The following is a 12,635-nucleotide window of genomic DNA, read 5'->3' on the forward strand; positions in this document are numbered from 1 at the left end:
ACATGAGTGAAAATTTGGACAAGTGATGGCACTAGAGAGTTTGAGTTAAAGACTCCAAATTTGCTATGGTTAATGTTGAGACTGTCCTCTATCAGTGTGCCAGATTTCCCAAGTTTGCCGCAAGCAATTCTATAGGTTGTCATAGACTCAAGAGTGGAAGAAACTGAAGAAGAAGAAGAAGAAAAAGAAGAAGAAGAAGAAGAAGAAGAACACAGACGGATACAATAGGTGCCTATGCACCTTCGGCACTTGGCTCCTAATCCTAAAATAATCAGTGGATCATTCTGCCACATTTGAAACTGTTGTAAAATAGCTAATATACACACATCTGAGACCACACTTGAATTCTAGAATTGGAAATCACCAGAATTCTATAAATATCCCTATATGGAATGTTACCAGGAAACCAAAAACAACTAAACACTGCTTGCCTGCACATCCTTTAATAACAAGTTCCTCCCCGTCTTGACTTGTTTGGGACACACTGAGCTCTGTAATTTCACTTCATGTCTCATTGTTTCACATGCAAATAATGTAAAATACTTCTTCGGTCAGAATTTAGAATGATTATCTATTTTATACCCTTGTGAAAAAGAAGAATACTTTTGCATACTTAAAAAAAAAAATAATAATAAATATTTTGGAAATAATTTACTTGGGGAAAAAAAACTGAATAATTTTTTCAGATACTTCGTTGCATGCTAATTGCTAATTAGTTCAAATTTATATTAAATTCAGTTAGTTTTTCTAATTTAATTTCTGAAGTATGTTAAAAAATAATAATAATAATACTCTTTAACGTAAATAAAAATGTTTGTTATGTTTCTACTTGTAAAGAGGTTGAATTTTAGTCATTTCAAATAAGATACTACAGTTAGGCGGATACATCAACATAACTGTAAAATTTTTAAAGCATGCTAAAAGATTAAAACGTAATGATTGAAAAAGTAAAACTTTTATTTTTACATTATTACGAAGTGCACTTTTTAAAGGAATACTTAAGTGACAGAGTCACTTAAGTGTGCTTAAGTTGACCTTTGTTTTCATTCATATTATATATTAAAACATATTTTAAATATATACTTTTATGCAAGATATGATGTACACTACAAGTGCACTTTAAATACAATTAAGTGCTCTTTTTCACAAGAGAAAAGCATTTTTGACACTTCAGGGCTATTTGCATCCTCCATAGAGTACGAAACCTTGCAAGAACTGGAGAGCTTGACGTTTCACACATGCTGGATTGATTTTCCAAGTCATAACAGGGACATAAAAAGCAATATGTTTTGAATGCTGCTTTTTCTCCAGCCGACTAACCGTTGTATGGAAAATACACATTAGCTCAATTTGCCACATCAAAGGTGGCTTTCGGCTTCCAAGAGCAGATCTCAGGAGAGCCAGGAACAGAAAGGAAGAAAAGAAACAAGGAAGAGTGCTCAGCTAAAACTAAAACGGCGGATTTGGAAAAAATGCCAAGGGGTTTCCTGGCCCTGTGTGGTCCCCCACCGTCAGCACGAGCCTATGAGCTGTCAGGGGCCCCGGCTCTCAACACACCCCAGGTTTTAAAAGCAGGGGCTGGAGGACTGAGGAGACACTCCTTCCCAGCTTCGAGGTGTGCTGAATTTGCTCCTTTTCTCTGTGTCTCAGGATGTGTTTGGTTTACAGCCGGGCCCCCGGCATCCTGCTCCTCTTGGCCCGCCTCCTCCTGAGCACCAGATGCAGTCTAGAGACCACGGGTAAGCAAACAGCACTCCTCTTGTCCACGTCTCTAAAATTAGCACAGGTAACGTCTGCTGGTGGGTGTGTGGGTTGAAAGCAAATCCCGGGACTGTAGTGTAGTTTTACACTGCTTTGTATAAAGTCTGTGTTCCAGTTAGCATGGGGCTCTCAGGTCCTGTCAGGGCAGGTTTGCGGCAGAGCCTCTTCAGAAGAGTTACGGCCCCAGACAGCCGCTATTTCTGAGAAGGACACGTTGTTTATAGCCTGGTATTTGTTTTGGTAGCTGAATGGGAGAGAGAACCTGCGTACTGGAACGATCAGGCCAGGCGGACGCTGGAGGCTGCTCTCACACTGCCACTGCGAGCGCATCGTGCCAAAAACCTCATCCTCTTCGTCGGCGACGGTGAGTTACCAACCCAACCCAACACTGCTAGTCAGTCTATGATGAAACTACACTCCTTTAGTGGTAAAGAGTTATTTTGAGGTTTCAAACACATTAAGAACTCAATATACTAAATTAAAAAATATACAGTATCAATATCAATATCAATACAGCTATAAAAAATATTAGGAGACCAGTTAAACATTGAATCTGAATTTACGATTTATATGTTTGAGTAAAGCGTAGTTTTTTATTTCTTTTTGAGCATTTTTCTTGCATAAAATGATCACAATATTCAAAATTAAAAAAAAAGATGGCATGTTTTCAGACATGTAACCCTGGAATAACCCTGATTTTCAATCACAATGAAAAAAAGCATTCATAAGTACTATTTTATTTTCCTTTATGAATACTTTTTTTAATTATTACAGAAATAATAAACTGTCACAGAATGTATTTACGTATAAACTGAATGTAAAGTTTTTCTAACACTAACGCTGCATTTCAATTGCAGTTAAATGAAAATGTACTGTAGTTTAAATTTAAATTAAATGCAATTAGCTGAACTTATAGTGCTTTTGAATCACTTAAGTGCATCTTTATGTGTAATTTCATAATTACTTTTATTATCTTTGAAATATGGATAAAGTCACTGGTGAATGTTCCGCTCTCACTCTCATGTGCAGTTATAAAATCTCACTATTTATTATGTAGATTTCTATATAGGTGGAAAATGATGCAGTTCAGTACTCCTGATCCACCTGTTGGGTTTATTTTGTGATAATGACTGGCTGACAGTATATTAGCCCTTACGCACCTGCATGTTACTTCAGTTGATGATTGGTTTGGGTTCAGGATCAGGCTGTGATATTTGTTCCTCTGTTGATCTGTCAGGGATGGGAGTGTCTACGGTTTCAGCCGCCCGTATACTACGAGGTCAGATGGAAGGACAGTCAGGGGAGGAGACGGTTTTGGCCATGGATACATTTCCATATGTCTCCCTGTCAAAGGTCTGACGCTTCTCATTTCCCACCCTCTTTAATCACTCACAGATAATTCATAGCAATCTTGTTGTGCAATTATATAAAGGCAGTTTTGGGCTGTCAGACAAATGGAACAATGGACTGAGCATGGGTGTTGCATGGAAAAACTGCGGCTTGTCTTGAGATTAATTTTTTATTTTATTTTCCATATTGAGATTCTTACTGAACTGGGTGTAAAAGCCTGAAAAGCAAAGCAACTGATTTAAAATCAACATGAAAATCTATTTACTTTCTCACTGCACATCAGTCTCTATACTGTTACTTTAACAAATAATCAATTAATTGTAGAATGGGGGGGGGGGGGGTGTCTGACCGCTTACTTAAAGCTTGAAGTCAAGTAAGGGGTCAGACCCCCCACAATTCTACAATTAATTGCTTTTATATATATAAATCAAAAATTTTCAGCCCTAATATATATATATATATATATATGTATATATATATATATATATATATATATATATATATATATATATATTAGGGCTGAAAATTTTTGATTTTTCATATGACGGTTATAGTGGCCATAAGAATTCACGATATCGATATATCGCGATATCTATAGAAACCTTGGGGGGAAAGATATCAGTCTATTATCAGTCTATTTGTTCCTTTGTTTACTGAGTTTTTCTTTTGAAAACCCCTGTTAACAGGTTAATATAACATTTCCCATTCTATGACTAGTAAAATAATAACGACTTACTCTAATAAACAGGACTGTCCTCAGATCAGGCACAATACTGCCACCTGGGAGCTCAGCCAGGTACTGGAGTATTTACATGTGGTGACACTATAAGAGAACTGTTCATTTTAAATATTGCGTTTATATTAATATTGCGATAAATCGTCACATACTAAATTAACACGATAATGATAATTGTTGTTTTGTATATCATGGTTATGTCTAAATATACTATTATTATAAAATATATTTTAATTTTAAGTAAAATATTCAGGATTATATTTGTAGTATAATATATTTATTGGTTGAGGCAGTGTTTATGCATCAGGGTGATTTGTTTTGTGGATGGATGGATAGATCCAAGTCCTAAATATAACATAAAAACTCAAAACCATAAACCTTGCAAGCTTCGATTTTTCGAATCATCGAATCACTAAGACCTACAGACATCCGAGTTCCCCTCCCCATACAACAGATACTCTACTGCCATTGGCTCATCTGCATTTGAGGGGAGGGGCTTACCGATAGTTCAGTAGCTGGGTTTGTCCAGCACAGGGTCATATTTAACCCAGCATTTTTAGATTGCATTTGACAGAAATGGGCCTCCATATTGTTTTGATAGCAACACATGCACAGTGAAAGATAGGAGAAGTTATCAGTTGATTGCAGGTTATATATTCCTAATGAGTTTTGATAGCACTGCAACCTCTGATCCTGGAGAGCATATGAGGATGAAGGAATGCTGACTACGGATGATCTGTACTATGCATGACATGCCTATAATCACTAAATAAATAGGGATCAGAATAGGGTGTAAGGAAATTGTTTATCTACTTATTGTATGCCTTAAAATGCTATGTTTTCAACAGCAAAACTATCTGTATTTGATATACTGAGTTGATGTGTTTCCAAACAGACGTACAGTGTTGACAAGCAGGTGGCAGACAGTGCTAGCACAGCTACGGCGTACCACTGCGGTGTGAAGGCTAATGCCAAGACGGTGGGTTTGAGCGCTAAAGCAGTGGCCTATGAGTGCAACACCACATTTGGCAATGAGGTTTTCTCAGTGTTACATCGCGCCAAAGCACAAGGTATTATCCATTTAGACTCATTATCGCACTTACAGACATGCAACCAATGTTTTTTCTGTTGTTGTTCTTAAAGAGACAGTTCACCCAAATACAAAGATTTTGTCATCATTTAATCACCCTTGTGTTGTTCCAAAGCTGTATGACTTATTTTCTTCTGTTGAGCACAAAATAATTGACACTGACTTCCAGGGATTCTTTTTTTGGTTGCCAACATTCTTCAGGATATCTTTTTGTGCTCAACAGTAGAAAGAATCTCATATAGGTTTGGAACAACATGAGGGCGAGTAAATGATGACAGAATCTTCATATTTGGGTGAACTGTCCCTTTAACCCATGCAGGATAAATGCGCTGATGGGTGTTTGTGTGTATATATATCCAGGAAAGTCCGTTGGCATTGTGACCACCACCAGAGTCCAGCACGCATCGCCTGCTGCTGCGTACGCCCACTCTGTGAGCCGCAGCTGGTACAGCGATGCAGACGTGCCCTCCGCTGCCCGCCGGCAGGGATGCACCGATATCGCCACGCAGCTGGTGACCAACACTGACATCGATGTAAGCCTTAATCTGCTGTTTGATGCCATACATTCAATAATTTGTATGCTGTACAGTGGTGCAGAGCCAGAGAAGTCTCCAGGGTGGACATCCCTGACATTTGACCCCAGGTGGGACCCCAAAGTTAAAGGTGCAGTAGTAGATCTTGGAAAATGCTAACTTTAGCATGATAGCACTGAAAGCAAACATTCCACCCTCTCTGCAATCGCCATTCAAAATCCACACCCCCTAAGCGCATTTACGCTCACAGTCCAGAATACCAGAGACAACATTACTACAATAGGCTACATCGACAGGTTCCCAATTCTAGCCCATGATCCAAAGTGTAGTAAACGTCAAGAGATTAGGGAGTAGGGAGCAATGAACACTCTGTAGTGTAGTGATCATATTAATCAGAACACAGTTCATGCACGTAGCTCACTTCTAACAAGCTGGTTATCTGAATCGCGAAGACTGGAATTGGGAACCGCTTGGCTACATCATGTGTCATTCACCTGTGAAATAACTTTAAAAGTACTACAATACCAGGAGGGAAGATCGGGTTGTTTGTGTTTGTCTGTCAGTCTAGCTCAGTCTGCACAGCGTGCGTGAACTCGCTGATGACGTATCCTGTCTGTGTATGCAGTGGTGATGCGCAAGTCTGTTTTTTTCCAGCCCGCGGGTCCTGCTTTTATGAAATTATTTGGCCCGCCCCAGCCTGCCCTGCATCACTGTATCTATTTTACAACCTGTCCCGCCCTGCGATCATTAAATAGATATACCAGGCATTGTAATTTATTTCAGCCTCAAAGTGCTTGGAAACATCGCTCTGTAAACTGGCAACAACATACGGTTATGAATATGAATCATAAATCATATTAATAACAAAATCAACATTTACAAAGCAGCGTTTGCAACTATTTTTGAGAAATAGTTAATAGTTACTTTATAATGCCAGGTTGGAGTTATACACTGATTTTCAGTCACGGTCTATGGACCCCCTGAATTAGTCTTGGTCATCCGTGTATAAAACTCTAGCTCCGCCAATGCTTCACAGCTGCAGCTAAATAAATACTGTTGAGTGCAAATTGAAAATTAGATTCTAGTGAATCGATTCATTTGGATGTTTAACATAAATTAAAAGACTATGTCAAGCCCCTTTATACTCTCAGAAAAATTCCTGGAGCGTACCATAAGGTAGAAAAGCTGAATTGTACATTTGTTTACCTTATTTGTACATTGTACCTTATTTAGTGCTAAATGCTGCCTTAAAGTTACCTATAAAAGTGCACACTAGTACCTTTTGAAACGGTACTGCCTCAGTCTTGTACCTTTAATATGTAAATTATGGTGTTTCTGTTTTATTTAGTGTATATTTATTTATTGAAATTTGATACTTTGTGTTTTATTATCTTGGCATTGAGGGTACATTTATACAGCAACGATGCACTAAATCATGCAAATAAAAATGGCGTGATGGGGGCACTTTAAATACCAAACGCATAACTGAAGCAATCAAACTTTATGTCGAGGAGCATAAAAATGTTAATATTTTAAAGAGAGAGAGGTTAACAAATTCTGAATATGTGTTTCTATCGTAGGTAATTCTCGGCGGTGGCCGCATGTACATGACACCCAAGGGTACCCCTGATCCAGAATACCCCTCTTCATCCTCTCGCAAAGGGGATCGCAAAGACAAAAAGAACCTCATTGATGTCTGGCTAAGTGCTCGTAAGGTATCTGAAAGAAATCCTTTTATCACAGCACAAATTGTGATTATAAAACCAGAATCTTACATCATGAGCTGCTTTGTTTGTTAGGGAAGGAATGCCCGATATGTCTGGAACAAAGAGCAGCTTAGTGCAGTGAATGTTAAAACGACAGACTGCCTGATGGGTAATGCCAGTTCACAAAGATTTGACTGACTTACGGTATTTGTCTGCCAATATGACATTAACATTTATATTTCTCATTCAGGACTGTTTGAACCCAAAGACATGAGGTTTGAAGAGTTCAGGAATCGCACCCGTGACCCCTCTATTGTGGACATGACTGAGAAAGCCATTCAAATCCTCAGCAAGAATCCCAAAGGGTTTTTTCTCTTTGTGGAAGATGAGTATTTAACATTTACTCAGGTGTTACACTTTTGTCAAGATACTCTGCTAATAATGAATCACGTGTCTGTTTGTTCTTTACGTGGTAGAATAGACCATGGTCACCATGATGGGGTTGCCAAGCTTGCTCTAACTGAAACCATCATGTTTGACCGGGCAATCCAGAGAGCATCTGAGCTGACCAGTGAATCGGACACTCTCACTGTTGTCACTGCAGATCATTCCCATGTCTTCACTTTTGGTGGAAATACACCACGGGGGAACCCTATTTTTGGTACATCTTAACTTCATGTCATGGAATTGAAATAATTACAATGTAATCTCTGGCATGACTACTCTCAGAGAGAATAGCATGGTAATATACATGGTTTTGTTAGAGTGTTTGGTCTTGGTGGAATGGATCTGCTGCTGCGGCAGAGCATGTACTGAGACTTGCTACTGTTAATACATCTACAACATGCTGCTGTGAGCATGTAAGAAATACTGCTGCTGCACATATAACATATATGATATAATTCCCATATATAACACACATGAAATCACCTCATAGCAAATCTATACAGGTAAAGCTTGGGAGGTGGAGGGTTTCTGAAGACTAGCCAAGTATTTGGATGTTGAGCAGCAAGCTCATTGGAACCTATCGGCCTGCTCCATCTAGAGTTTTATGACAGAACTTTTTTTTTTTACAAAGAAAGTCATGCTAATATACCAACCTGTCCTCCAACCAATACGCTTGTATAGGTCGTTTGTCCAAATCCCTGAAATACGACCCATCAGAGCGTATACTACAATTGCGCCCCTATCGGCAAAAGGTCGTTTTCATATTAATGTTTTGTACTCTTTTATTTGCACTCTGGTTTGCGTTTCAAGTAGTTCAGTTAGTAGATTATTGCGTTATACCTTGATTTGTAATCATGTTACCATGGGTTCGATCCCAGGGAACGGGCGTGCATGAAAATGTATATGCTCAATAAATCATAATTTAGCATGATTTCTGTGAGGGGTAGGTTTAGGGGTGGGGTTAGGTGTGGTCATTCGAACGAATAAGCCACCGACAGTAGTAAAATATGTAGGAAATACTATGAGATCGGTGTAAAAAGCCCACACATTGCATTTAATTAAACGTGCGTTTTGATTGGTAATGATGTTATATGTCAAGTCACGACGACAGATGCAACACGATACAGTCATTATTTTACGCCCGCTAGAGGGCGCTTAACTTTAAAACGTAAATATAGGTCGTTATAAATGCTTGCACACATGACCTATATGGTCGTTTTTTTGTTGGAGGACAGGCTCTAATATACTGAACTATACTGGTGTTTCATTGTACTGAATGTGCACTTGTAGTGTACTTAAAAGTATATTACAAAACTGTACTTACTGATAGTATAATATTAATTAAATAAAAGCTACTGAAGTTAAGTTACTTAAAGTGAGTACACTTTCAGGATGACGATTGACATACTACAGGGTCCCACTTTATATTGTGTCCCTAATACCTGTTTACTTACATAGTAACTAAATGTGTACGTAGTATATAACCACAGTGTAAGTACATATTGGAACATATCATCTACAGCTATAATATTTCTGTAACTACACATATGTAGCAACACATTTTTTCACTTCACTAAGTACTTGTGTAACAGAAATTATATAGCTATATTTTGTTACAACAATATGTATAAGAGTAATTGGAACCATATGATCCGGGGGGTAGAGATGGGTAGGTTTTAGGAAATGGGATCCTTAAGTTAATAAATAACATAAATGTAAATTAATAAATTTTTATTTAATTGCAGTTAACATGCAATTAATTGTGCTAAAAAACATTACACTGAGTATATATATAGTATAGATATAGTATGTAGTAAGCTAATTTCATTTCGCATTCTGAATAACATGCAATCATACTACTTATTTTGTTGTATGCAGTAATACTTTAATTTTCTAAATGTAATATCTATAGTAATAGTTTTTTTTTCTTCTTTTTTTATCTTTCTTTCAGGTCTGGCACCCAAGAAGGCTGAGGATAGTCTTCCATTCACTAGTATCTTGTATGCTAATGGACCAGGATACAATTATGTGAACGGAACAAGAGGAAACGTTTCAGCAGTGGATCATTGTAAGTATTTACATAATTTACTATCTGTCCCTTATATTGCTGTCTAAAACTAAAATATACCTTGTTTTATTTGTAGTTAGTGAAGAGTACATGCAACAAGCGGCTGTTCCTTTAGAATCAGAGACACATGGAGGGGAAGATGTGGCAATCTACGCAAAAGGCCCAATGGCTCATCTCTTTCACGGAGTCAAAGAGCAGAATTATGTGGCCCATGTGATGGCTTATGCAGCATGTCTGGAGCCATACACTAACTGTCCACTGCGTCTTCATAGCTCAGGGGGCTGTAAAATCACTCTTTCAGGGCCTCCTGTCTTAATAACCGGCGTGTTTTGGCTTGTCATGAGATGACAGACTCTACTGCATAAGTGATTATAGCTCCAGGACACTTCAGGGCTTTTTGGAGATTTATAACCCAAATAGTTTATACTGAAATTTGGTGCTCTGCAGAATTGCAATGCTGTGTATATACATGTAAAGATTTCTTCTTCTTTTTTTATGGATGTATTTTATAACCATATTTTTGTATATATTGCGCAATGGAAGACTCTTTTGCACTGTGACTATAAATTTTAAACGTGAGACCAATAAACTTTCTAAAAAACAACAACATTACTCATATTGTCATTATTATCAGCCTTGTGATTAAATCTTCTGTGGCATGAATGCCATTAGAAATCGAAAGCAATTACATATCCATTACTGAAGGGTTAGAAAACTAGCCGTATAACATTACGTCATGATAAACATATCTATAAATCTTAATTACATTTGATTTAAATCCAGTTCCAGTTACTATTTTGCATGCAGGCAATGCATGAACTGATAAACATTGAATTCTATGCAGTTTACATTGTATAAAAGCATTCCGCAAATGTAAATATTGTTGCGCGCTTTTAGACATGGACCATCAGCAAGGCAGATTAATCAATATGTTGCATGCTATATTTACAGTCGATCTTGATTAACTGGTTTATTGTAGGATCAAAAATGTATTTTGAACAGAACAATGCAGTAAAGTATAGTTCATTTTGGCAAAGAACAGAACAATTTAGTAAAGAAACATTCAGAACAGAAATGCACAGAGCAGGTTAGACGAGTACATTTTAAAAATTCAGTTTAGTGCAGATCACTGAATTTCACAACAAAACAGAACAGTTAAATGCAGAACAGAACAATTCAGTAAGGATTTAGACAGTACATAACAGTTAACAAATTCAATTCAGAAGAGCAGTACAAGTTTACTGTTTAAGATATGTATACAGGTGCTGGTCATTTAATTAGAATATCATCAAAAAGTTGATTTATTTCACAAAATTCCATTCAAAAAGTGAAACTTGTATATTATATTCATTCATTACACACAGACAGCTATATTTCCAATGTTTATTTCTTTAAATTTTTTATGTTAATAACTGACAACTAAGGAAAATCCCAAATTCATTATCTCAGAAAATTAGAATATTGTGAAAAGGTTCAATACTGAAGACACCTGCTGTCACACTCTAATCAGTTAATTAACTCAAAACACCTGCAAAGTCCTTTAAATGGTCTTTCAGTCTAGTTCTGTAGGATACACAATCATGGGGAAGACTGCTGACCTGACAGTTGTCCAAAAGACGACCACACCTTGCACAAAGAGGGCAAGACACAAAAGGTCATTACAAAAGAGACTGTGTCCAAGCACATTAATAGAGGGACGAAGGGAAGGAAAAGCTGTGGTAGGAAAAAGTGTCCAAGCAATAGGGATAACCAGACCCTGGAGAGGATTCTGAAACAAAACCCATTCAAAAATGTGGGGGAGATTCACAAAGAGTGGACTGCAGCTGGAGTCAGTGCTTCAAGAACCACTACACACAGACGTATGCAAGACATGGGTTTCAGCTTCTCATTCCTTGTGTCAAGACACTCTTGAACAACAGACAGCGTCAGAAGCATCTCGCTTCAGAAAGGACTGGACTGCTGCTGAGTGCTCCACAGTTATGTTCTCTGATGAAAGTTAATTTTGCATTTCCTTTGGAAATCATGGTCCCAGATTCTGGAGGAAGAGAGGAGAGGCACACAATCCATGTTGCTTGAGGTCCAGTGTAAAGTTTCCACAGTCAGTGATGGTTTGGGCTGCCATGTCATCTGCTGGTGTTGGTGCACTGTGTTTTCTGAGGTCAAAGGTCAACGCAGCTATATACCAGGAAGTTTTAGAGCACTTCATGCTTCCTGCTGATGACCAACTTTATGGAGATGCAGATTTAATTTTCCAAAAGGACTTGGCACCTGCACACAATACCTGGTTTAAGGACCATGGTGTCCCTGTTCTTAATCGGCCAGCAAACTCACCTGACCTTAACCCCATAGAAAATCTATGGGGTATTGTGAAGAGGAAGATGTGATGTGCCAGACCCAATAATGCAGAAGATCTGAAGGCCACTATCAGAGACACCTGGTCTCTCATAACACCTGAGCAGTGCCACAGACTGATCCACTCCATGCCACGCCGCATTGCTGCAGTAATTCAGTCAAAAGGAGACCCAACTAAATATTGAGTGCTGTACATGATCATACTTTTCATGTTCATACTTTTAGTTTGTCAATATTTCTAAAAATCCTTTCTTTGTATTGGTCTTAAATCAGTAGAGTTGAATCATTCAGTGCAGATCAGTTAATTCATATAAAGTTCAGAACAGATTAGAACAGTTCAGCGAAGAACAGAATAATTGGGCAATACAGAACAGTTTAGACCAGTAATTCGATAGGTTCAGTTACTAACTGTATACTGCAGTAAAGCATGGTATATTTCTAAATAACTATTGAGAACAGCTCAGTAAAGAACAGTATAGCACAGAGAAGTGCAATTCACTAAAGCGCCTGTCAGAAAAAGAAACCACAGAACAGTACAGTAATTCAGTCAAATCAATATTCATGTTATCAGTATATTCATAGCATATCATGG

General features: G+C 37.9%; 1 protein-coding gene across 1 annotated transcript; it reads left to right on the top strand.

Annotated features, from left to right (window-relative positions):
- Positions 1-1,372: 1,372 nt before the first annotated feature.
- LOC113065181 (intestinal-type alkaline phosphatase-like) lies at positions 1,373-10,287 on the top strand. Its single transcript, XM_026236430.1, has 11 exons — positions 1,373-1,739; positions 2,006-2,125; positions 2,999-3,114; positions 4,743-4,917; positions 5,298-5,470; positions 7,051-7,185; positions 7,270-7,345; positions 7,427-7,561; positions 7,646-7,837; positions 9,575-9,691; positions 9,768-10,287. The coding sequence occupies exons 1-11, from the start codon at positions 1,652-1,654 to the stop codon at positions 10,037-10,039; spliced, it is 1,599 nt and encodes a 532-aa protein (XP_026092215.1). The 5' UTR covers positions 1,373-1,651; the 3' UTR covers positions 10,040-10,287.
- Positions 10,288-12,635: the final 2,348 nt, after the last annotated feature.

This window comes from Carassius auratus, chromosome 47, assembly GCF_003368295.1.
Source record: "Carassius auratus strain Wakin chromosome 47, ASM336829v1, whole genome shotgun sequence".
Taxonomy (NCBI): Eukaryota; Metazoa; Chordata; class Actinopteri; order Cypriniformes; family Cyprinidae; genus Carassius; species Carassius auratus.